Source organism: Bufo gargarizans, chromosome 2 (assembly GCF_014858855.1).
Source record: "Bufo gargarizans isolate SCDJY-AF-19 chromosome 2, ASM1485885v1, whole genome shotgun sequence".
In the NCBI taxonomy this organism is placed as follows: domain Eukaryota; kingdom Metazoa; phylum Chordata; class Amphibia; order Anura; family Bufonidae; genus Bufo; species Bufo gargarizans.
In genome coordinates this window covers 483,516,121-483,538,372 of record NC_058081.1, presented here as the reverse complement: position 1 = coordinate 483,538,372, position 22,252 = coordinate 483,516,121, and the positions used below count along the sequence as shown (strand labels likewise).

Sequence of the window (22,252 nt, the reverse complement as noted above, 5' to 3'; positions counted from 1 at the left end):
GGTGACAGGGGCTGTTATGTTAATATACTGTAAACTACTGTATAGTGGGGTGCTGTATACTGTGTGGGACTGTATACTGTGTATGGGACTGTATACTCTGTGTGGGGGACTGTATACTGTGTGTGGGCCTGTATACTGTGTGTGGGGGGGCCTGTATACTGTGTGTGTGGGGGCCTGTATACTGTGTGTGGGGGGGCCTGTATACTGTGTGTGGGGGGGCCTGTATACTGTGTGTGGGGGGCCTGTATACTGTGTGTGCGGTATAGTGTGGAGTGCTATACTGCTGTACTGTATAGTGTGGGGGGCTGTATCGTGTATAGTTTGGGGGGCTGTATTGTGTATAGTTTGGGGGGCTGTATACGGTGAGGTGTTGTATACTGTGGGCTGCTATACTGCTCTACTATATACTGTGGGGTACTGTACTGCATACTGTGGGTTGCTGTATACTATAGGGTGCTATACTGCATACTGTGGGGTGCTGGGGTGCACTGTAACACTAGGGTGAGCCGAGCCCCAGTCTCCTTCCTGCAGAGCGGTGCCCACTTCCAGCCTGAGCCCAGCTGCCCAGAGCACTGATCCTGAGCCGCTGGAGTCTTCAGAACTGGAAGTATTTACAGTCATTCACTGTACCCTACCAGGGGTGTGGATTTTTTGTGTGTTGTGGTGGAGGGCGATTGCCTGCTAAGGTGTGGGAAGGCAGGATCCAGGGGGCCCAAGTAAATTTTTGTCCAGGGTCCAATCAATATTAAAGACGGCCCTGCTACTGGCACACATCATGGAAGCTTTATTACGACTGGGAGCACTATAGGCGGAAATTGTCACTTCTGGGGCACACTATGGGGGCTTTACTGTGTCATTACTACTGGGGCACTGTAGGAGGGTATTATTACTTATGGCGGTATTATTACTACAGGGGGCATTATTGTGGGCTCTGCTACTATCGGGGCACTTTTTTTTGAAATTATTACCACTGGACGGCATTATGGTAAGCTTTATTACTGCTGGGGAACCATGGGTTACTTTATTAATTCTGGGGCACAATCGGGGATGTGATTACTTTTGGGGGCACTCTTACTACTGAAGGCACTCTGAGAGAGAATTATTACAATTGGTGGGACTTTTGTGACCACTATTATTGTGGTGGCACCCTGGCACATTAGCTTAGCACAATTATTTTTGGGGGACACTATATTTACGGCAGTTACTGTAAGGGGCATTAATTGCTGGGTACAATTATTTTTTAGGGAACTGTGCGACATTAATTATTGAAAAAGGCGCTGTGTGGTACTGGTATTTTCAAGGGGACCCTCTGACTCTGCAGTATAATATTTGGAGACACATTATTGGGAGTGGCAGGATGGGGTGTTCAGAAGGGGGGATAATGATGAAAAAATAGGAACCTAAGATGTCTGTGTGACAAACTCTGCAGAGACATGGCTGAAAGAAGTCATCATGGCAGTCTGGTCTGAATAGAGAAGATGGGAGGAAATGTCACTGTATGTAAGAGGTATGTAGTGCTCTATTACCCTGTATGTTTGGTCGTGCAGAATGTAATTTAAAAAGTAATAGTCATCCATCATGAGTCCTAATTTTTTATCTTTAATTTTGACAGGAAGATTAGCTCTGCATGCTACACTATTCTTTCTGTCAAATCTGAAGATATTGCTGACAAAGGCTTAGAAAAAAAAAAAAAAAAAAAAATATGACCATAGCGTGAGATTAGCCTTATTTTGTTAACATTTAGCAGTGCTCGCTTCCTTGGGGGGTACTCGATGCAAACTTCTTGTCCCTTGGGGGCACTTGGTATGAAAAGGTTGAGAACCAGTGGTATAGAGGGCCATTCAGTTGTAACTGTACAGCCACACAGTTCTCTCTATGATATGATAACTATCTATCTATGAGTGTTTCATAAATGCTGTGGTTGATGTCTAGGGGAGAGCTCAGGGAGTCTGCACAAAGTCACTATAACCACATCTACACTAAGTCAATGCTGCAAGATTGTCTGGCATCTAAATCCATGTAGCACTATGTAGTGAGAACATCATGCCTCCGATGTGAGAAAATATCAACTTTGCTGCATGTCCCAGAGAACTACCGTACTTTTAATGAAGATAACAAGACCATTCTATGTACCTTGATTTCATCAGATTGACTTGACACGGACTTGATACTGTTATTGCCTTCTATATTGTTCTCCTCAGATGATAATCTGCTCGGGAGTTCAGTTTCTTGGTACCCCTCATTAATAAGACCCTTATGGCTGGGTTTATCCCTAGATGTTTGGGGTCCTCCATTCAGAAGGTTCTGCACTGCGGCTTCCTCTGAGGGAGATAAGATCTGTTCAGTGAAAAGTTCTGATGTTCCAGGAAAAGAATCTTGTGTATCCATTGGTGGAAAATCCTGTGTCCTAGAGGCTTGTGTCCTGTTTGGAGATTTTGGAGGTGTTGGAACTCTTGTATCATGAATAGGAGATTTTGGAGCTTGAGGTAATTGTGAAGAAAGGAGTTCATTCTCAATCTTATTTCCAGCAGAAGGTAGAGTGTCTGCTTCAACATATTCCTCCAGGTCAGGGCCTACTATGCCATTGTGCTTTGGTTCCTCTTGACTTACAGTTTGTTTGTGGAGAAGGGGGTGTTCAGTAAATGGTCGTGGTTGGAGAATTACTTTAGCTACAGTCTTTTGAGTAGGTCCATTATTCAGATCTGGACTTTCTTTTTTGGTTTCAACAGTGCTGGAAAACAAAAATATAGCATGTGTGTGAATTATGGTTACTCATTACTGATTCATGGTTTGATCCCCATAATCTCAAATATTTATAGGGATAGCCCAACAATCCAATGAATGGTCAGGGATCACAATATTGATTTATTACCAGTCCAATCTTCGAACCCGAGTGGAGATATGCCGTGCCACCTTTTCCTGTTGGAAATTCACTCTTGCCTAACTAAAATTTTTAGATTTGGTTGCACGTCCTCATTGGGGATCTCCATCCATAAAGTGGTTTACAAAAGGAGCCATGTTTTTCCAGAAACAGTCACTCCTGTGTATAGGCTTTCTCTGGTATTGTAGTTCATTATGAGCTGTAGTACCAGACACAACCCACAGACACTGGCACTGTTTTTGGAAAGTAGCTGTTGAACTAATGTAAATCTCCTCTATGGAGTAAAGGCAGGTCTACTATAAAGTCAGTGGTGGGCTATTTTATCAGTAGCATAGTTGTAAAATACACACTGCTTAGTTCTCTGGCACGGAGCCCCATGTCCATGTGTGTTCTACTATAATTCAATACACCATGACACACAGGAATAGCATTTCTGCAAAGGAAACGGTGTGTGTCCAGGTGCTAAGACACTACTGAAGGGAAAGGCTACATAGGAAGGCACAGGCTTTTCCTCAGCTCCACCTAGATGTCACAATATGTAGAGAGGAAGGACCTTGCTGAGAACTAGGATGTGCACTGAGTAGCTTGCCAATAGATAATAGACATCATAACCTGTCACCCTAAATTATGAGTGTTACATAAACATAAGGGCAAAGGTTAAAGAGATTGCAGTGAATATTTTCTTAGGATAAGGACATTAAAGAGATATTCCTGCTGATCTAAAGAAGTTTATTAATTCATAACCGTGATTCATTCCAGAATTATTCAAGTTCAAAGACTAATATCTGCTCTAAATAAGCTTTCATAGCTGGTGGTGCTGTTGCATTGATTTCTATAATAAATTTTCTCTAAAACAACTTAGATAACCATGTAATCTCATAGAGATCAGTGCGGTAGACCTAATGCCAGGTATATTCCACATAATAATGACACTAAAATGCAGAGGTGTATGGTCATGTAACTACTGATGCCTATGAAGGGTACGGGAAATAACACAAGTGGAGGCTGAAGAAGACGTGTAAAGGTGATAAAAGCCATACTGCTACAGCTTTGCACTATACATGTATGTGATGGCTCAGTTTTCATTTTGGCCGAGATAAAAACTTAAGCTTAATAAATACTAACCCACTGCCTTCAAATCGACTGATGAGATCTGAGATCTTGCTTGACTTCTCTCCTGCCGAAGGGGAACCTTCATCCATCCTGTAATGGACCCGAGGAAAGGTTCTGCTGATAGGAGTTTGGTTCTTGTATGGTGATGGAGAGGGCGGTAAATCTGAAGGCTTTGGTGGTACTGTCACAAGCAGAAATAAAATTCAGTATTAGCTACTTTGACAGAACCTCTTGCAGCTACCATTAGGAGGAGGTCACTGCATACAACGCAAATTAAACATAAATCTACCTGTATTAATCCATACGCAGGGAACTACTGAGGGGATTGGTTCAGGAATTTGGAGCTCCAGGGAAGAAACACTGAGCTTTGATCCCTATAGAGATCTGTGGTACAGTTTCTAGGTGGGACGCTGTGGGCCCCACCTAATGCTCTGGGCCCTTGGTCAGTGTGCAGCTGGGATAGTAAGGAGCAGGACATGGGTAATGTGACTGCAGGATCAAACTACACAGGGTTTGGTTGCAGTCCGTTACCATGGAAACACACACGTTTGCATTTGAGCTGTAAATACTTTTTGTTAAAATGATTTACAGAGTTGCTATATCTTTTATTGGAGTTATCAAAATATAAAAATCAAAGTAAAGTAAGATCACAAGATCTGCACATGTATAGTTATTTTGAGCTCTGTAAAAGACTACAGCACGGTGTGACTACATTTCGTTCCACTCAAATAAAGAAAAACGGATTGACCACCCATATTGGTATATACTAGTCACTATATTGCTTGTCACCCAGCATTTCTAGTATCCTGAACAGCAAACCTCTCTAGTGGTGCAGGGATAAGAGAGTGTGGGAATGTATCACTCCAAACATGGGCAGATTATCCAATAATCAATCTGGGAAAACAGGATTGCAACCCTTATAGCAACCGTAATGGAGGATATATTAGTTTTTTTCTGGATAATCTCTTGATGACAAATTTATTTTACACCTCATGCGGTTTTGCCTTCTCCCAACATAAAAGACTGCTGCAGAAGCATTTTCTATATACGTCGGTAAAAGGCCAGTCAGAGGAAATTGCACCCCTCCCAGGACCAGCTATGAATAATGATTTAAAAATACTTCTGTTTTGTGACACAGGTACTTGATAGACCTCATTAGTTCCCCTATTATCAAGCTAATAAATAATGTCACCATACAGTGCAGATAAATACTGTTATAATATACACATAACTTATGCCACCGTAAAGTGCGCAAAAATAATACTGCTATACTATACACAACGTATGTCACCATACAGTGCACATAGGTAATGCCACTATACTACACACATAACTCATGACACCATACAGTGCACATAAATACTCCTATACTATACACAACGTACGTCACCATACAGTGCACATAGGTAATGCCACTATACTACACACATAACTCATGACACCATACAGTGCACATAAATACTCCTATACTATACACAACGTACGTCACCATACAGTGCACATAGGTAATGCCACTATACTACACACATAACTCATGACACCATACAGTGCACATAAATACTCCTATACTATACACAACGTACGTCACCATACAGTGCACATAGGTAATGCCACTATACTACACACATAACTCATGACACCATACAGTGCACATAAATACTGCTATACTACACACAGCATACGTCACCATAAAGTGCACATAGGTAATGCCACTATACTACACACATAACTCATGACACCATACAGTGCACATAAATACTCCTATACTATACACAACGTACGTCACCATACAGTGCACATAGGTAATGCCACTATACTACACACATAACTCATGACACCATACAGTGCACATAAATACTCCTATACTATACACAACGTACGTCACCATACAGTGCACATAGGTAATGCCACTATACTACACACATAACTCATGACACCATACAGTGCACATAAATACTGCTATACTACACACAGCATACGTCACCATAAAGTGCACATAGGTAATGCCACTATACTACACACATAACTTATGACACCATACAGTGCACATAAATAATGCTACTATACCACACAAAACGTATGCCAACATACAATGCATATAAATAACATTGCCATACTTTTACAATTAAAACATGCCGATATATAGTACACAACATGCTGATCGGCCAACCACAGTGGCACCGATGACAATGCCATTAATAACAATATTCTAATTGCACCATCATAGCACTTCCCAAAATGGCCAAATGACTGTCCTCTGTACACAGTAGTCCGAGTTCAGTGCTCCCCATAAACAAAAGTACAAGTCAATGGGAGCTGTAGGAATTCCCCCCCGTCCCCCCTCGCTCTGAGGTGGACCAAAAAATTAGAGAACTAACAGCAGGTGGAGCTATACAGGTCTCATGGAATAACTACGGTAAGTAGCTATAGTACATTTTCTATCACATGCAATTCCAAAAGTATTCAAAACCAGATGCTGTTTTGACAAACGTTCAATATTTTTTATTGGACAACCTCAATATGAAATTTGGATTATTACCCTCTACCTAGATAGAGAAGCAGACAGCTACCCACCCAAACGTAAGGAAACGAACACTGAAGATGGGCAGCACAAGGCTGCTGGGGGACAGAGGATGCATCTTTTATCGCTGGATATGGCTATTGCTCCTCAGGGATTTCAATATGTCCATCTACTGATCACCTGTCATTAGGTCAAACCTATCCCTTCCTCCAACCTGCTGAGTCAGAGCTGTCCAGCTAAGGTGGGGCACAGAAGTCATCATTTTTGTGTGCCAGATATGAAAAAGGCTGCATGTGCAATGAAAGGTCACAAGATATTTGCGATGAATGACAAAGATCTGCATATACTATATATTTACAAGATTAATGACTACATGACTATTCACTTCTTCATTACTACGACACCTAAACCAACACTGAACTAGTCAAATTACACTCAGGTACAGTCACACACAGGCAAATATTTTTGAACCAAGAAAATAAGTTCTGTGGTCTGATGGCACAAAAATTGCGCATTTAGCAAACACAAAAGACCCTTAATGTAAATCATGGTGGTGACAGCAATAGTGGTCCTTCTACACAGAAAGTTATGGAAGGCTTGTATAGAGGAATGCTCTGGGGAAACCTACTGTAGTCCACAAGAGAAGTGGGATTTAGGAGCAGAACCGTAGGTATCAGAGAGGCAACCCAAGCTGCTGCTGCTGTGGGACCCTGCATAGAGAGGGTAATTCCAGGTTGTATTGTAAACACTGGTGGGAACTGGTAGGTATCTCCTGTCCCAGGTGCTTTGGAGTGTGGTGGTTTCGACAAAACCTCCTAGGGCCTTTCTCTTTACATCACTACTGGAGACATTTTTTAGTTTTGTTCAGTTCTGGTCTCATTGTCTTCAAAAAGTTGAGGTGTACTACTGGGAACATTTCTTCTTTAGGCTAGGGCTACCCGTAGACTTTGTGTAACACTACTGATTGATTTTAAAGGGAATAAGTCATCCGAAAATAACCTATCCATTTTTTGTCAGAATTTTTGGTGAATATTTTTTAAAATTTCCATGTCTCTATCTATAATTTAAAATACCATCCTAAAAGCCTGCAATTTTCACACTGGGCCATAGATGCAATGGACAGGAGAGGATCTTATTAACATATGAGAGCGTTTTCTAGGCATGCTCTGTGACCTGTGCAGAGGTCAGGAGGGAGCACCTACAGTGAATGGTGGATCCATCCTGTGTTATCTATACAAAGGTGATACTGAAGAAGAAAGTAAAAAAATAAACCCAAAGGTGGATTTACACAGTCAAATTTTTGGGCAGATTATAGAGAACCATTCCCATCTAAATGTGCCGCTGATCACCTGATGAATGAGCAAAACAGCGATCTGCTGTCCAGAAACAATAATTCTTTATGGGGACAAGGGATCACAATAGCATATTCCAAAGGTGGTGGTGGTGGTCGGGGATGGCACTCATATGAAGGGCCATAAATTAGACTGGACAGGACATAAGAAGGTTTGGTAATGATCAAATGGCTATATGCTCACTACAAAGACCACCAGGTAATCAAGTACTGTTCATGCATGGTTGTATCCAGTGTTTAACTCATTTAATTAGGATGAGACTTAGGCTACTTTCACACTCGCGTTTTGTGCAGATCTGTCATGGATCTGCAAAAACGGATTCATTACAATAATACAACCGCATGCATCTGACATGAACGGATCCGTTTGTATTATCTGTAACATAGCCAAGACAAATTCGTCATGAACTCCATTGAAAGTCAATGGGAGACGGATCTGTTTTCTATTGTGCCAGATTGTGTCAGAGAAAACTGATCCGTCCCCATTGACTTACAGTGCTGCCCATAATTATTCATACCCCTGGCAAATTTTGATTTAAAGTTACATTTATTCAACCAGCAAGTAATTTTTTGACGGGAAATGACATAGGTGTCTCCCAAAAGATAAGAAGACGATGTACAAGAGGCATTATTGTGGGGGGAAAAAACACATTTCTCAGCTTTTATTTAGATTTGAGCAAAAAGTGTCCAGCCCAAAATTATTCATACCCTTCTCAATAATCAATAGAAAAGCCTTTATTGGTTATTACAGCAATCAAACGCTTCCTATAATTGCAGACCAGCGTTTTGCATGTCTCCACAGCCCATTCATCTTTAGCAATGAGCTCCAAATCTTTCAGGTTGGAGGGTCTTCTTGCCATCACCCTGATCTTTAGCTCCTCCACAGATTCTCAATTGGATTCAAGTCTGGACTCTGGCTGGGCCACTCCAAAACGTTAATGTTGTTGTCTGCTAACCATTTCTTCACCACTTTTGCTGTGTGTTTTGGGTCATTGTCATGCTGAAATGTCCACTGGTGCCCAAGGCCAAGTTTCTCTGCAGACTGCCTGATGTCGTTGAGAATCCCCATGTATTGCTCTTTTTTCATGGTGCCGTTTACTGTGATTAGGTTCCCTGGTCCATTGGCTGAAAAACACCCACAAAGCATTAGGTTCCCACCACCATGTTTGACAGTGGGGATGGTGTTCTTTGGGTTGAACGCTTCTCCTTTTTTACGCCAAATGAAGGAAACATCATTGTGACCAAAAAATTTAATGTTTGTTTTATCTGACCATAACACAACAGACCAGAAGTCTTCTTCTTTGTCTAGCTTTTGCAAAGGTCAAAAAATTACTTGCTGGTTGAATAAAAGTAACCAAGTCAAAATTTGCCAGGGGTATGAATAATTATGGGCAGCACTGTACATTGTGTGTCAGGACGAATCCGTTTGGCTCAGTTTTGTCAAGCGGACAGCAAAATGCTGCAAGCAGCGTTTTGATGTCCGCCTCCAGAGCGGAATGGAGACTGATCAGAGGCAAACTGATGCATTCTGAGCAGATCCTTTTCCAGGCAAACTGATGCATTCTGAGCGGATCCTTTTCCATTCAGAATGCATTAGAATACAAACTGATCCGTTTTTGACCGCTTGTGAGGGCCGTGAACAGATCTCACAAACGGAAAGCCAAAAGCCAGTGTGAAAGTAGACTAAGCCAGTTTTTCTTTACACCCATGTGAACTTTGAGACCATTTGTGGTTGGAAGATAATTTGCTATGTATCCATCTATTCCTTATGCAGCGGTCTGTAAATGATTCACTTGTATTTCAATGTCATTGCTTTTATCAGGTGGTTGACTACACTATTTGTTGTGCAGTCTTTATGGTGTTCTTCATCGTTTTTATTTATATAAAATAAATCTGAAAAGCTGGAGCGTGTCACATGTTTCCTATGAAATACAGCAAGCATGGTTTACCTTTAGGCTTTGGACTTCTCCCTACAGTTTTGGGAAAGTCCGACGTGTAATCATTTTGTTTATTCCTTCTCTCCTCATCTACCAGTTGGTCTCTGCTAGTGGAGATCGGCTTCCAGGAGGGAAGGATACGGGGACAGTGTACGCTGTTGCCTGCAAGACAATATATGAATTGGATAAGCTCACAAATAAGAAGCAGATAGCAAAGAAAACACGAGAAGTAGAGCTGATCAAAAATGTGAAGAACCTCCTAGTAAATACTCTACATAGCAAATAAACTCCTAGAGGCCATAGTCCTTAGTCCATGCTGAAGAGATTCAACATGGGGAAACAGGCTCTATAGGAGAGATCACAACATAGGAAAAGTTGTTGTTTATTCAGTCATATTTTTTAGGGTTAACTGGAAACTAATATGGCTGCTAGTGACATACACAAAGAAGGGGGCCCCATACCAAATATCAAAATGGGTCTACGTTATGGTGCCAGCTTTTGCCACTCAGGAGAGAAGTTTCTGGTATTTGGTGGTCCCATCTGTTACTGATGGGCCAATAGCCCAATCTTTTAGACCAGTGTAGTTCTTCTCAAGAGGTGAGTCCTGCACAAATTCTTGCCACACAAGAGCAACCAAACCCCCCTTTATCCAATAGCATGCTTCTGTGGTATGTAATGTATACTCTTGATGGTCGCTATTGTAAAGGGCTGATTATTGGGAACAAACATTTGTACAAATGCTCGTTCCTCATAATTGACCTGTGTAACGGTGCCACAGATCACTGGATGAATGATCAAACATCATTGATGCGGCATCCAATATCATTCTTTCTGGGCAGCAGGTCATTCTGTGTAAACAGGGACATGAGATCGCTTGTCCCCATACAGGGGAGCAGTGATGGCCAGTTCGCCGTGTTCGCCCACGAACACATGTGGACTGCCATCTTAAATCACAAGTCCGGCGATGCACAGGTAAGTCCTTACCTGTGCCTGCGCCGCAAGCCGGTCTGAAACAAATGCGGTCACCGGGAGCAGGCAGTTCCGAGAACAGCCCGATGAAGGCCCCCGGTGGCTATTCTCGGACTGCATTTGTTTCAGACCAGCTCGCAGCGCAAGCACAGGTAAGGCACATCCGGACTTGTGATTTAGGATGGCAGCCCGCATGTGTTTGCGGGTGAACACGGCGAACTGGCCATCACTGCAGGGGAGATGATTATTGCACGTAAAGGCAGCTCTCACCTCCTCTGATGATCAGGCAATTATCGGGAACATTTACCGTAGTACAAATTGGCAGTGCATTGGCCTGTGCAAAAAGCGACCATACCTCAGGTTTTGTCACCTATAGTATCTTAATTAGAGTACTAATTCTGCACAGCATTAGGAATGGGGTTGTATCATTGCAAAGCTAGGCCATTCAGGGTCAGCCATATTGATTGTTACCCAGCTCCACAATCAGATCTAAGAGGACCGCTCAAGAACTTCTAATTGCTGGTGAAATGTCTTTTATGAGAAGGGTTTTATTATTTACATCTTCAGTTCTTTGCGTGCATTATGTAATTAGCAGCGACAGTCTGCCCAAACCTGACTCATCTCAGATAATGAGAGCTAATGTTCGTGCAGGGAAAAAATTTACTTTAATTTTTTTGCAGAAAATCTCCCACATTTATTAATTTGTTTTCTACTAACTCGGCTTTAAATTACTGGTGTTTTAGCCATTCCAAAACAAGCCGTTCATCTCTCCAAATGTGTGAGCGAAATTGCTAACAAGTCAATCACGACTGCCTGAAAGTGACTGCGAACTGAGAAAACAATCATTATGGTGGGAAGGGTTTGTACATCTTCAAGCACCTGCAAATCTTCTGCTGTTTCAAGTGCCAATTATAAAGCTGAGACAAACAATATTGGGGCTGCAGACATCGTGTCCGCTCCTGGACTTGGAGGGTAACAATTGTTTGTGTGATTCTGCACCTATGAGTACCTGCACACAGTGCAGATTTGTGTGCCGAAAATCCATAAGAAATGTGCCCCAAAGGCCTCATGCACACAACCGTGTGCGGAAAGGGCGGCCCATTGTAGAAATGCCTATTCTTGTCCGCAAAACGGACAAGAATAGGACATGCTATATTTTTTTTGGCGGGGCCACGGAACGGAGCAACGGATGCGGACAGCACACCGAGTGCTGTCCGCATCTTTTGCGGCCCCATTGAAGTGAATGGAGACTATTGAATTTCAACCCGTCTACTGCATCTGTTTGAAAAACCATTTTCACCGGCTCCCCGGTTCTCTTTCACCTGCTGAAAACATAGCCTGTCCCTAGCTCCCTTCTGTGATCTTCCAGTCCTCCTCCTGTAAACGTACAGACAGACGGGGTCACATGCGCAGCTGCAGACAGGGCTGGGACAAGGTCCACCACCAACAGAGGCTGAGCTGCCCAAGTGCCCCCCCCCAACTTGTGGAGGCTTTACTAAATACTGTTGTAATCACGCATAAATATGCACCGTTTAATGTACCAATTAACTATAGCTGTAAACAAATGCACAACCTCTTTAGATCCATATAAAGATAGAAATAAAGTGAAAAAACAAGTCATATAAGACAATAACCACATAATCTTAATATAAATAAACATAATCCTGTCAACCAGACAGAATAAAAACTAGCAAGTTTTGCAGGGGTACGGGTAGAGGTATAGGTATAGGATGAGAACTGAAAGATTACAGAAGGGAGCTAGGGACTGGCTATTTTTTTTTAGCAGGTTGTGGTCCCCAAAGATGGAAAACCCCTTTAATCAGACGTGTATGGATTCCAGGTACAGGACACCCAACTAGTACCCAGAGGACATGGGTTCAACTTCAACCACTTGTATTGGAGAGGTGATCACGTTCTTCAGGCCTCCTTATATGCATAAGTACCCAACTTTAAAGGGGTATTCCATTTAGAACATGTTAACATGTTAAAACGGTAGAGGTCTGACCGCTGGGATCACCCATGTCCCTTGTTTAAATGGCATACTGGTTGAGCACTTTACTGAGCCATCTCCAGCAATCCCATCAAGACAAGTGGAGCAGTAGTGGTCATCCTCAACCAGTTGTCCATTCAAACAGGGGATAGGGGCCCCATGTTTTCATGATCTAAAGTTATGCCCTATCTATATATACAGGGAGTGCAGAATTATTAGGCAAGTTGTATTTTTGAGGATTAATTTTATTATTGAACAACAACCATGTTCTCAATGAACCCAAAAAAACTCATTAATATCAAAGCTGAATATTTTTGGAAGTAGTTTTTAGTTTGTTTTTAGTTTTAGCTATTTTAGGGGGATATCTGTGTGTGCAGGTGACTATTACTGTACATAATTATTAGGCAACTTAACAAAAAACAAATATATACCCATTTCAATTATTTATTTTTACCAGTGAAACCAATATAACATCTCAACATTCACAAATATACATTTCTGACATTCAAAAACAAAACAAAAACAAATCAGTGACCAATATAGCCACCTTTCTTTGCAAGGACACTCAAAAGCCTGCCATCCATGGATTCTGTCAGTGTTTTGATCTCTTCACCATCAACATTGCGTGCAGCAGCAACCACAGCCTCCCAGACACTGTTCAGAGAGGTGTACTGTTTTCCCTCCTTGTAAATCTCACATTTGATGATGGACCACAGGTTCTCAATGGGGTTCAGATCAGGTGAACAAGGAGGCCATGTCATTAGATTTTCTTCTTTTATACCCTTTCTTGCCAGCCACGTTGTGGAGTACTTGGACGCGTGTGATGGAGCATTGTCCTGCATGAAAATCATGTTTTTCTTACCTTGCAGACTTCTTCCTGTACCACTGCTTGAAGAAGGTGTCTTCCAGAAACTGGCAGTAGGACTGGGAGTTGAGCTTGACTCCATCCTCACCTTAAAAAGGCCCCACAAGCTCATCTTTGATGATACCAGCCCAAACCAGTACTCCACCTCCACCTTGCTGGCGTCTGAGTCGGACTGGAGCTCTCTGCCCTTTACCAATCCAGCCCTCTGGCCCATCAAGACTCACTCTCATTTCATCAGTCCATAAAACCTTAGAAAAATCAGTCTTGAGATATTTCTTGGCCCAGTCTTGACGTTTCAGCTTGTGTGTCTTGTTCAGTGGTGGTCGTCTTTCAGCCTTTCTTACCTTGGCCATGTCTCTGAGTATTGCACACCTTGTGCTTTTGGGCACTCCAGTGATGTTGCAGCTCTGAAATATGGCCAAACTGATGGCAAGTGGCATCTTGGCAGCTGCACGCTTGACTTTTCTCAGTTCATGGGCAGTTATTTTGCGCCTTGGTTTTTCCACACGCTTCTTGCGACCCTGTTGACTATTTTGAATGAAACGCTTGATTGTTCGATGATCACGCTTCAGAAGCTTTGCAATTTTTAGAGTGCTGCATCCCTCTGCAAGATATCTCACTATTTTTGACTTTTCTGAGCCTGTCAAGTCCTTCTTTTGACCCATTTTGCCAAAGGAAAGGAAGTTGCCTAATAATTATGCACACCTGATATAGGGTGTTGATGTCATTAGACCACACCCCTTCTCATTACAGAGATGCACATCGCCTAATATGCTTAATTGGTAGTAGGCTTTCGAGCCTATACAGCTTGGAGTAAGACAACATGCATAAAGAGGATGATGTGGTCAAAATACTCATTTGCCTAATAATTCTGCACGTAGTGTATAGAGAGAGAGAGAGAGAGAGACAGAGAGAGAGAGAGAGACAGAGAGAGAGAGAGACAGAGAGAGAGAGAGACAGAGAGAGAGAGACAGAGAGAGAGACAGAGAGAGAGAGAGAGAGAGAGAGAGAGAGACAGAGAGAGAGAGAGAGAGAGAGAGAGAGAGAGAGAGAAAAATTGCACAATTACTTTCATTTCAATAAAGCACCATTGTATTTGAACAGTGAAGGGACCCAGGCCTGGATAATGGTCTGTGGAAGGCCCTGGGTAAAACCCATCTGGGGATAACTTCATAGCTGGAATACCCCATTAATGTCATTTTACAGTTTATACATACAGTGGCTTTTTCTGAATGGGATATTTGCGGCCATGCATGGCATCTCTCATGAATGAATCATCGGGCTCTTCTCACGTGCTAATGTCATAGACATGCATTATGTGATGTAAGAATTAGCTTAGAAGGGAAACCTAGACACAAGCAGATCCTTAGCCAGCAATTTGCTATTTTTCTTTGTCCCAGGAGATTGAGAAAGGAGCCATAAAGTGCTGCATTTGACTGTATGTAGATAATGGAGGTCTCTATGGGACTGTTACACATGGTCTAACCCCTAACTCCAACTTGTCTTCCTAAATTATACATCAGTTTACGCAAATTATACATCAGTTAGGAGTGCAACTGGCCATCAAGACAACGGTGTATGCACTACAGCTCCAAAACGGATGCAGACATACAGAGAGAAATGATAAAATTCTTGCTGCCTGCAGTCACCACTAGAGGGAGCTTACTGTATTGATACTTTTAGAAGTGCTTTTAAACTTAAAGGGGTTCTCTGTGACTTATATACTATGGATGGGTGATCATGGGGATCGCATTCCCATCAGCTGTTGTGCAGAAGCTATGTCATCTATATAACTCTCTCCACTGTGTAGTGGATGGAGCTGGTTATTGCAGTGCTACTAAGAAAACACGTGGACAGTAGTGGTCACCTTCCCGTTTGACCAGGTGAATCATTTCAGTTGAGGAAACAGTAGCTAATGTTTTATAGAAATGCATGAGACTTACTCTTTGTAAAAGTAAATGAACTAGAAATGGAAATGATTACCGAAAAGAGGAAGAAGATGCTTGACAGGTCCTGTTCCTTGTTAAAGTGGTTTAATGTGAGATTAAAAATGACTACGTGACAATGGCTCGGGTGACAAGTGTTGTTTTTCCCCCAAAATGCATTATACAGGGTGGCCCTCGAAAAAGTAGACCGCCTCCAATATATCCAAATCAAACTGCCTAATTGTAAATCTGACCAATCAGAGCTCAGCTTTCCTTTTTTCAGAGCCCTGTAGGAACTGGGCTACAGACTGATTTATTATTCAGTTTGATAAAAGTGACCTATTGTGTCAGAAAGATGGTGTTCCCTAATGTGTTGGAGTCTCTGAGAAATAGCAATCTACTGATTTATGGGAACCATAAAAAAAAGTGTAAAAAAATATATAATAATGCACATCATGGCTATCGTCAATTGCAAAAACGCTCATACTATAAAAATATAAAAATATTTTTTCCCATACACAAAACGTCAAAATCGCAGTTTTTGGTCGCGTTTCCCAGAAAAAAATTCAATACAAAGTTATCAAAAAGTTGTACACACGCCAGAATGGTATCAATGAAAAGTGCAGATCACTATGCAACACATGAGCCTTCACACAGCTCCATACACACAACTACAAAGAGTCAGAATAAGGCCTCATGCACACGACAGTGTTTTTTCACTGTCAGTGATTTGGCTTCAGTCGTCCGTGTCCGATTTTGCTTCAGTTGTGTTTCCTTGTGTCTCCCTTTTTTTTTTGTCTGACAGGGGAAAAAAAAAGGAAGGTTAATGAAAAGTGTAATTTTATTGCACCAAGGTCTTGTAGAAAGAAACGGACGCGGACACGGACACGGATGACATACCAGTTGTGCATCAGTTTTTTTTGACAGACCCGTTGACTTGAATGGGTCCGTCCTCCGTTTTCCACTGACAACAATAGGACAGGTTATATTTTTTTGACGGACTAGAATCACGGACGCAGAGAAAAAACAGAGGACTATCCATTTTTTTCACAGCTCCATGCACACAACGGCCATGTGCATGAGGCCTAAGGCGACAAAAAAAAAATCTGATTTTTTTCAAGGTTTTTATTATTTTAATCGATAAGAAAACATTAAAGTACAACTTGTCCCGGCTATGTGAACAGAAAAATAAAAAAAGGTTATGGCTCTGGGAAGGCAGGGAGAGCAAATCTAAAACAAAAAAGGGTTATGACTTCTCAGAGCTGAGGGTTCGCTGCAGTTGTATCCAGTCTAGCCAACCCTCTGTAAAAAACTCTTTCCTGTCCTCATAGTTGACTAAAATGTATCAGTGCAGGTAAATCTATCAGCCAGGAGCCCAACTATTTAGTTCACAAGGTTTTATCTTGACTAGATATAATAAATGCTCAGCTGTGATGACTAATAGATTTGGGTCTCCAACAAGGTGACAGCAAGCAGAGATCCTAAAAATAGTGAATAATTGAAACACAGTCTATTAGAATGTCTCAGAACTTTTTAATTATCCAACAAATTGACATAACAAACATATTTACATTCATTTCAACGGGGCCGCAAAAGATGTGGACAGCACATAGTGTGCTGTCGCATCCTTCGTTCCGTGGCCCCGCTAAAAAAAAGAGCATGTCCTATTCTTGTCCGCAACCGTGGACAAGCTTAGGCATTCTCTATATAGCGCTGGCCATGTGCGGTCGGCAAATTGCGGAACGCACTCGGCCTGTATCCGTGTTTTGTGAATCCGCAATTTTCCGACCACAAAACACTAACGGTTGTGTAAATTCACCCTGAGGAGCAAAAGCCTAAGTCTGGAATGGTGCTCTGTCAATTCAGATCCTTATTTGTTATCTGTTCCTAGGGAAGCTGAGTGACTGCCATTATAGCTGCCCCAGGGGTTGTCACTTCCTAGAGTTCGGAATAGCTGACAGGATGGGAGAGAAGATGGATCTTTAAAGAAAAATATATCATAATTTGTATTATTTTCTCACTTTTGTAACATTCTGTATGTGATGTAATTCACATGTGTCATATAAATCAGAAAGTAAAAACTTTCACCGCGCTCTATACTACACACGGACCACCTATTTCGGCTGAATAATACTTTTTCCGCTGCCCTCTGCTCACTGATGTCTATTTATATTACTGTAATAAACTTTAACTCCTTGTTTGCCATTCCTCAGTTGTGGAGCTCAGTAAAAAAAAAAAATTACTATCCCAAATGAATGTATGCACAGCATGCATATTCCTGCATTATAAGTGTGCATGTAAGCTGTTGAGGACCTACCTAACATAAAACTTTCTGAGAGTTTCAAATATCAAGAAGCAGATTTGTGCTTGCAGCTCTGGAGTATAATACAAAATGTAACTCAGGATCAGTACAGGATAAGTAATGTATGTATATAGTGACTCCACCAGCAGAATAGTGAGTGCAGCTCTGGAGTATAATACAGGATGTAGCTCAGGATCAGTACAGGATAAGTAATGTAATGTATGTACACAGCGACTCCACCAGCAGAATAGTGAGTGCAGCTCTGGAGTATAATACAGGATGTAGCTCAGGATCAGTACAGGATAAGTAATGTAATGTATGTACACAGCGACTCCACCAGCAGAATAGTGAGTGCAGCTCTGGAGTATAATACAGAATGTAACTCAGGATCAGTACAGGATAAGTAATGTAATGTACACAGGGACTCCACCAGCAGAATAGTGAGTACAACTCTGGAGTATAATACAGGATGTAACTTAGGATCAGTACAGGATAAATAATGTAATGTATGCACACTGTGACTTCACCAGCAGAATAGTGAGTGCAGCTCTGAAGTATATTGCAGGATGTAACTCAGGATCAGTACAGGATGAGTAATGTAATGTATGCACACAGGGACTCCTCCAGCAGAATAATACGTGCAGCTCTGGAGTATAATACATGGTGTAACTCAGGATCAGTACAGGATAAGTAATGTATATATATATATATATATATATATATATACACACAGTGACTCCACCAGCAGAATAGTGGTGAAAAAAAAATTACTATCCCAAATGAATGTATGCACAGCATGCATATTCCTGCATTATAAGTGTGCATGTAAGCTGTTGAGGACCTACCTAACATAAAACTTTCTGAGAGTTTCAAATATCAAGAAGCAGATTTGTGCTTGCAGCTCTGGAGTATAATACAAAATGTAACTCAGGATCAGTACAGGATAAGTAATGTATATATACAGTGACTCCACCAGCAGAATAGTGAGTGCAGCTCTGAAGTATAATGCAGGATGTAACTCAGGATCAGTACAGGATAAGTAATGTAATGTATGCACACAGGGACTCCTCCAGCAGAATAATAAGTGCAGCTCTGGTGTATAATACAGAATGTAACTCAGGATCAGTACAGGATAAGTAATGTATATATATATATATATATATATATATATATATATATATATATATACAGTGACTCCACCAGCAGAATAGTGAGTGCAGCTCTGAAGTATAATGCAGGATGTAACTCAGGATCAGTACAGGATAAGTAATGTATGTATATAGTGACTCCACCAGCAGATTTGTGAATTCAGCTCTGGAGTATAATACCGGATGTAACTTAGTATGTACACAGTGACTTCACCAGCAGAATAGTGAGTGCAGCTCTGGTATAAAACATGAGGTACTGTAACTAACCGTAAAGAAAATTATTGCAATGTAATTGCATATTTTTTGTTTTATTTACGGATGGTACTGTATATCTTTAATTAAAAGTACAGAGTAAAATGTGAGAACCTCTAAATTCTGAAAGTCCTAACATGAGAAAGAGGTAGTATCAAAGGGTATAACAAACTGGTCACCTCACTTCCATATTACAGTCTACTACTATCTCTTCCATGTTCCTTTCCCTTTCCTTATTCCTCTTTCCGTTCCCATTTCTTATTTCTTCCCTTTTTTTTTTCTCAAGAATATAAAAAAGCAAAAATAATGTTAAGTGAAGGGTGTAGCAAAGAAAGGACAAAAAGGTGAAATACAAAAAGTTTCCATTGCGTTTTCATTTATTTACGGTAAGCATGTTACTGTTCTGCGGGATATAAATTAAGAAACTCTGTACAGTGTCGAACTAGGGTACATTGTGTCCTCCAGATGAAATTACCCTCATGGGCCACTATAAAGAATATGGATCGTAGCCGTCAGAACGTTAACCCACCGAAGGATCTTCTCATTCTCCATAGTCTAGTCTGACACCAGGTCTTGACAATTCTTTGGTACCTTACTATGTGATGGAATCAGATGTGATGGTTTCCTGGGCTTGGAGCCCCCTGTGGTCACCTGGGTGAGCACGGTCTAATATTGTGAAACCATGGGTAGATCTAAACCTGGCCCTGAATTAAAGGTTTAATGCCAGCTGTCATAGGGTGGACACCACCAAACAATTGTACTAATATTGAATGGAATTGTATGATGTCCTCATAATTTGACCCATTAGGGTCAGCTCTATAGTAAATCTTCTATGTATGGCTCGCCAATAAACAAACCAAATGTGCCTGCCGACTCATTGGTTATCCTCAATATCCCCAGTATTGAGCATTGGACTAATAAAGTTGACCAAATATATAGACTAGACTGCAGGGGTGTCAAACTCAAATTCATCGGGGGCCGCATCAGCAGTTTGGTCACCCTCAAAGGGCCGGTTGTATCGGACTTATGGGGGATCTGTGGGTGACACTTATGGGGGATCTGTGGGTGACACTTATGGGGGATCTGTGGGTGACACTTATGGGGGATCTGTGGGTGACACTTATGGGGGATCTGTGGGTGACACTTATGGGGGATCTGTGGGTGACACTTATGGGGGATCTGTGGGTGGCTGTTATGGGGGATCTGTGTATGACAGGTATGGGGGGGATCTGTGGATGACACATATATAGCATCTTATGCTATGTGTCATCCACAGATCCCCTCCATAAGTGTCCCTGTAGTGAATGACCCTCAATACACGGGCTAGGGGCCGGCATCTGCTTTTATAATGACAGCGGGGCCCGTGCAGTGACTATTCTACTACACGGGCCCCGCTCACTGTATAATCGTATCTCTAATAGTTAATGGTTACCGTATGTATATAATCGCATAAGGAGCGCTGTGTATTACCGGTACTTACAACTACAAGCGCTCGCCGAGAGGAGGGAGGAGGCAGGCTGGGAGGACAGGTGCTGGCAGCGTGAGTCATACATCATGCGCCCACGCCGCCTGCTTCATTCATAAAGTGGGCGGCGCAGGCGCGTGACTTATGACTCACACTGCCAGCGCCCATCCTCCCAGCCTGCCTCCTCCCTCCTCTCGGCGAGCGCTGGTAGTTGTAAGTACCGGTAATACACAGCGCTCCTTATGCGATTTATTATCACTTCCTGCAGGGGCCGCCTGCAGGAAGTGATAATAAAAGGGGAAGGCTGGCGGCCGGCGGCGGCGGCTACCCTGGCCACATGACGAGGTCTGGCGGCCGGATTCGGCCCGTGGGCCTTGTGTTTGACACCCGTGGACTAGAGGAAATTTCCCATTGGGAGTCGCACTCTAGACCTTCTTTCTTAAAAACTTGGTCACCATGGAAACTGTATAGGAATTTTGATTAGAAACAGAGGTCAATACTTGTCCTTTACCTTTCCCTCAATGCCATACCCTTTTAATTCTCATATAGGAACTCACTTTCTTATCTTCTCCCCCCCCCTAGCCCACACGCACACGCTACTTGAAATAAGACTTATCTCCTATGAGTCTATGCTCAATTTGACTTATTCATAGATTTTTTCTTGCTGATACCTGTCATGTTGGGCTCAACCGCCCTTTAGTTGTTTACACTTGTGACGTTTTACAATTGGTGATTGTCGCTCTTTTTTATGTCACATGTACTGTTGTATAGTTTACCTCTTGGAAAATGTATAATGCTTTGAAAAACTGAAAACAATAACAAATTTTAATAAAAAAATAAATAAAAATGTGCAGGAAGAAAAATGTGCATTTTTAGGATGAAGCTATACTACCTAAGAGTACTTCCATCTAAAAATCATGTGGGGTCCCAAACGGACCAACAACCCAAATCGGTGCTGTAATAGCAGCCATTTTTTTTCTGGGGCACCCACCTGCATATCATTTTTAAGAAAGTGACAGAAGACGGATCAAACCATTCATTTTTGGGCTAGTTATATTATATAAAAAAAAATTCAAGTGGAGTCTTTTAGGACAGCAAAGGGACAGATAAGAACTACTTGCTACCAAAAATAAGCTGAATCTGCATCAGTTGTTTCTCTGACAAACCAACTTTGAATAAAATAAACTATTTTCCAGTAGTTCCCTATATTTAGCCAGTACTAAATATGGCTTAAAATGTTCCTTGCCACCTCCCATTCTGAGCGTGGGAAAGGAGTATCTCATAACAGTAAGCAATATTTCAGATATTTCATATTTATTTATTTATTTAGCAAAAATAAAGCCCTTGTGCTCCTCAAAAGTCAGATGTCTTCAGTGACAAATGTCAGTACAGTTGTGACCACCTATGAATATAACATTTATTCACGAAAGCTGTCTAAATGAAAATCTATAGAAACCAATCACAGTGCAGCTTTTATTTCGTATTCTCTTAAAAAATTAAAGCTCTATTGTGATTCGTTGCCATGGGCAACAT

At 41.7% G+C, this 22,252-nt stretch overlaps 1 protein-coding gene across 6 annotated transcripts in view; it reads right to left on the bottom strand.

Annotated features, from left to right (window-relative positions):
* Nucleotides 1–22,252, bottom strand: part of FGD4 (FYVE, RhoGEF and PH domain containing 4) — a 150,513-nt gene that overhangs the window by 42,665 nt on the left and 85,596 nt on the right. For all 6 annotated transcript variants that reach the window (XM_044281149.1, XM_044281151.1, XM_044281153.1 and 3 more), the window contains exons 2-4: nucleotides 9,816–9,965; nucleotides 4,007–4,175; nucleotides 2,134–2,731 (exon numbers count right to left, since the gene is read on the bottom strand). In XM_044281149.1, coding sequence (XP_044137084.1) covers nucleotides 2,134–2,731; nucleotides 4,007–4,175; nucleotides 9,816–9,965 — 917 coding nt within the window. The remainder of the gene's footprint in view (nucleotides 1–2,133; nucleotides 2,732–4,006; nucleotides 4,176–9,815; nucleotides 9,966–22,252) is intronic.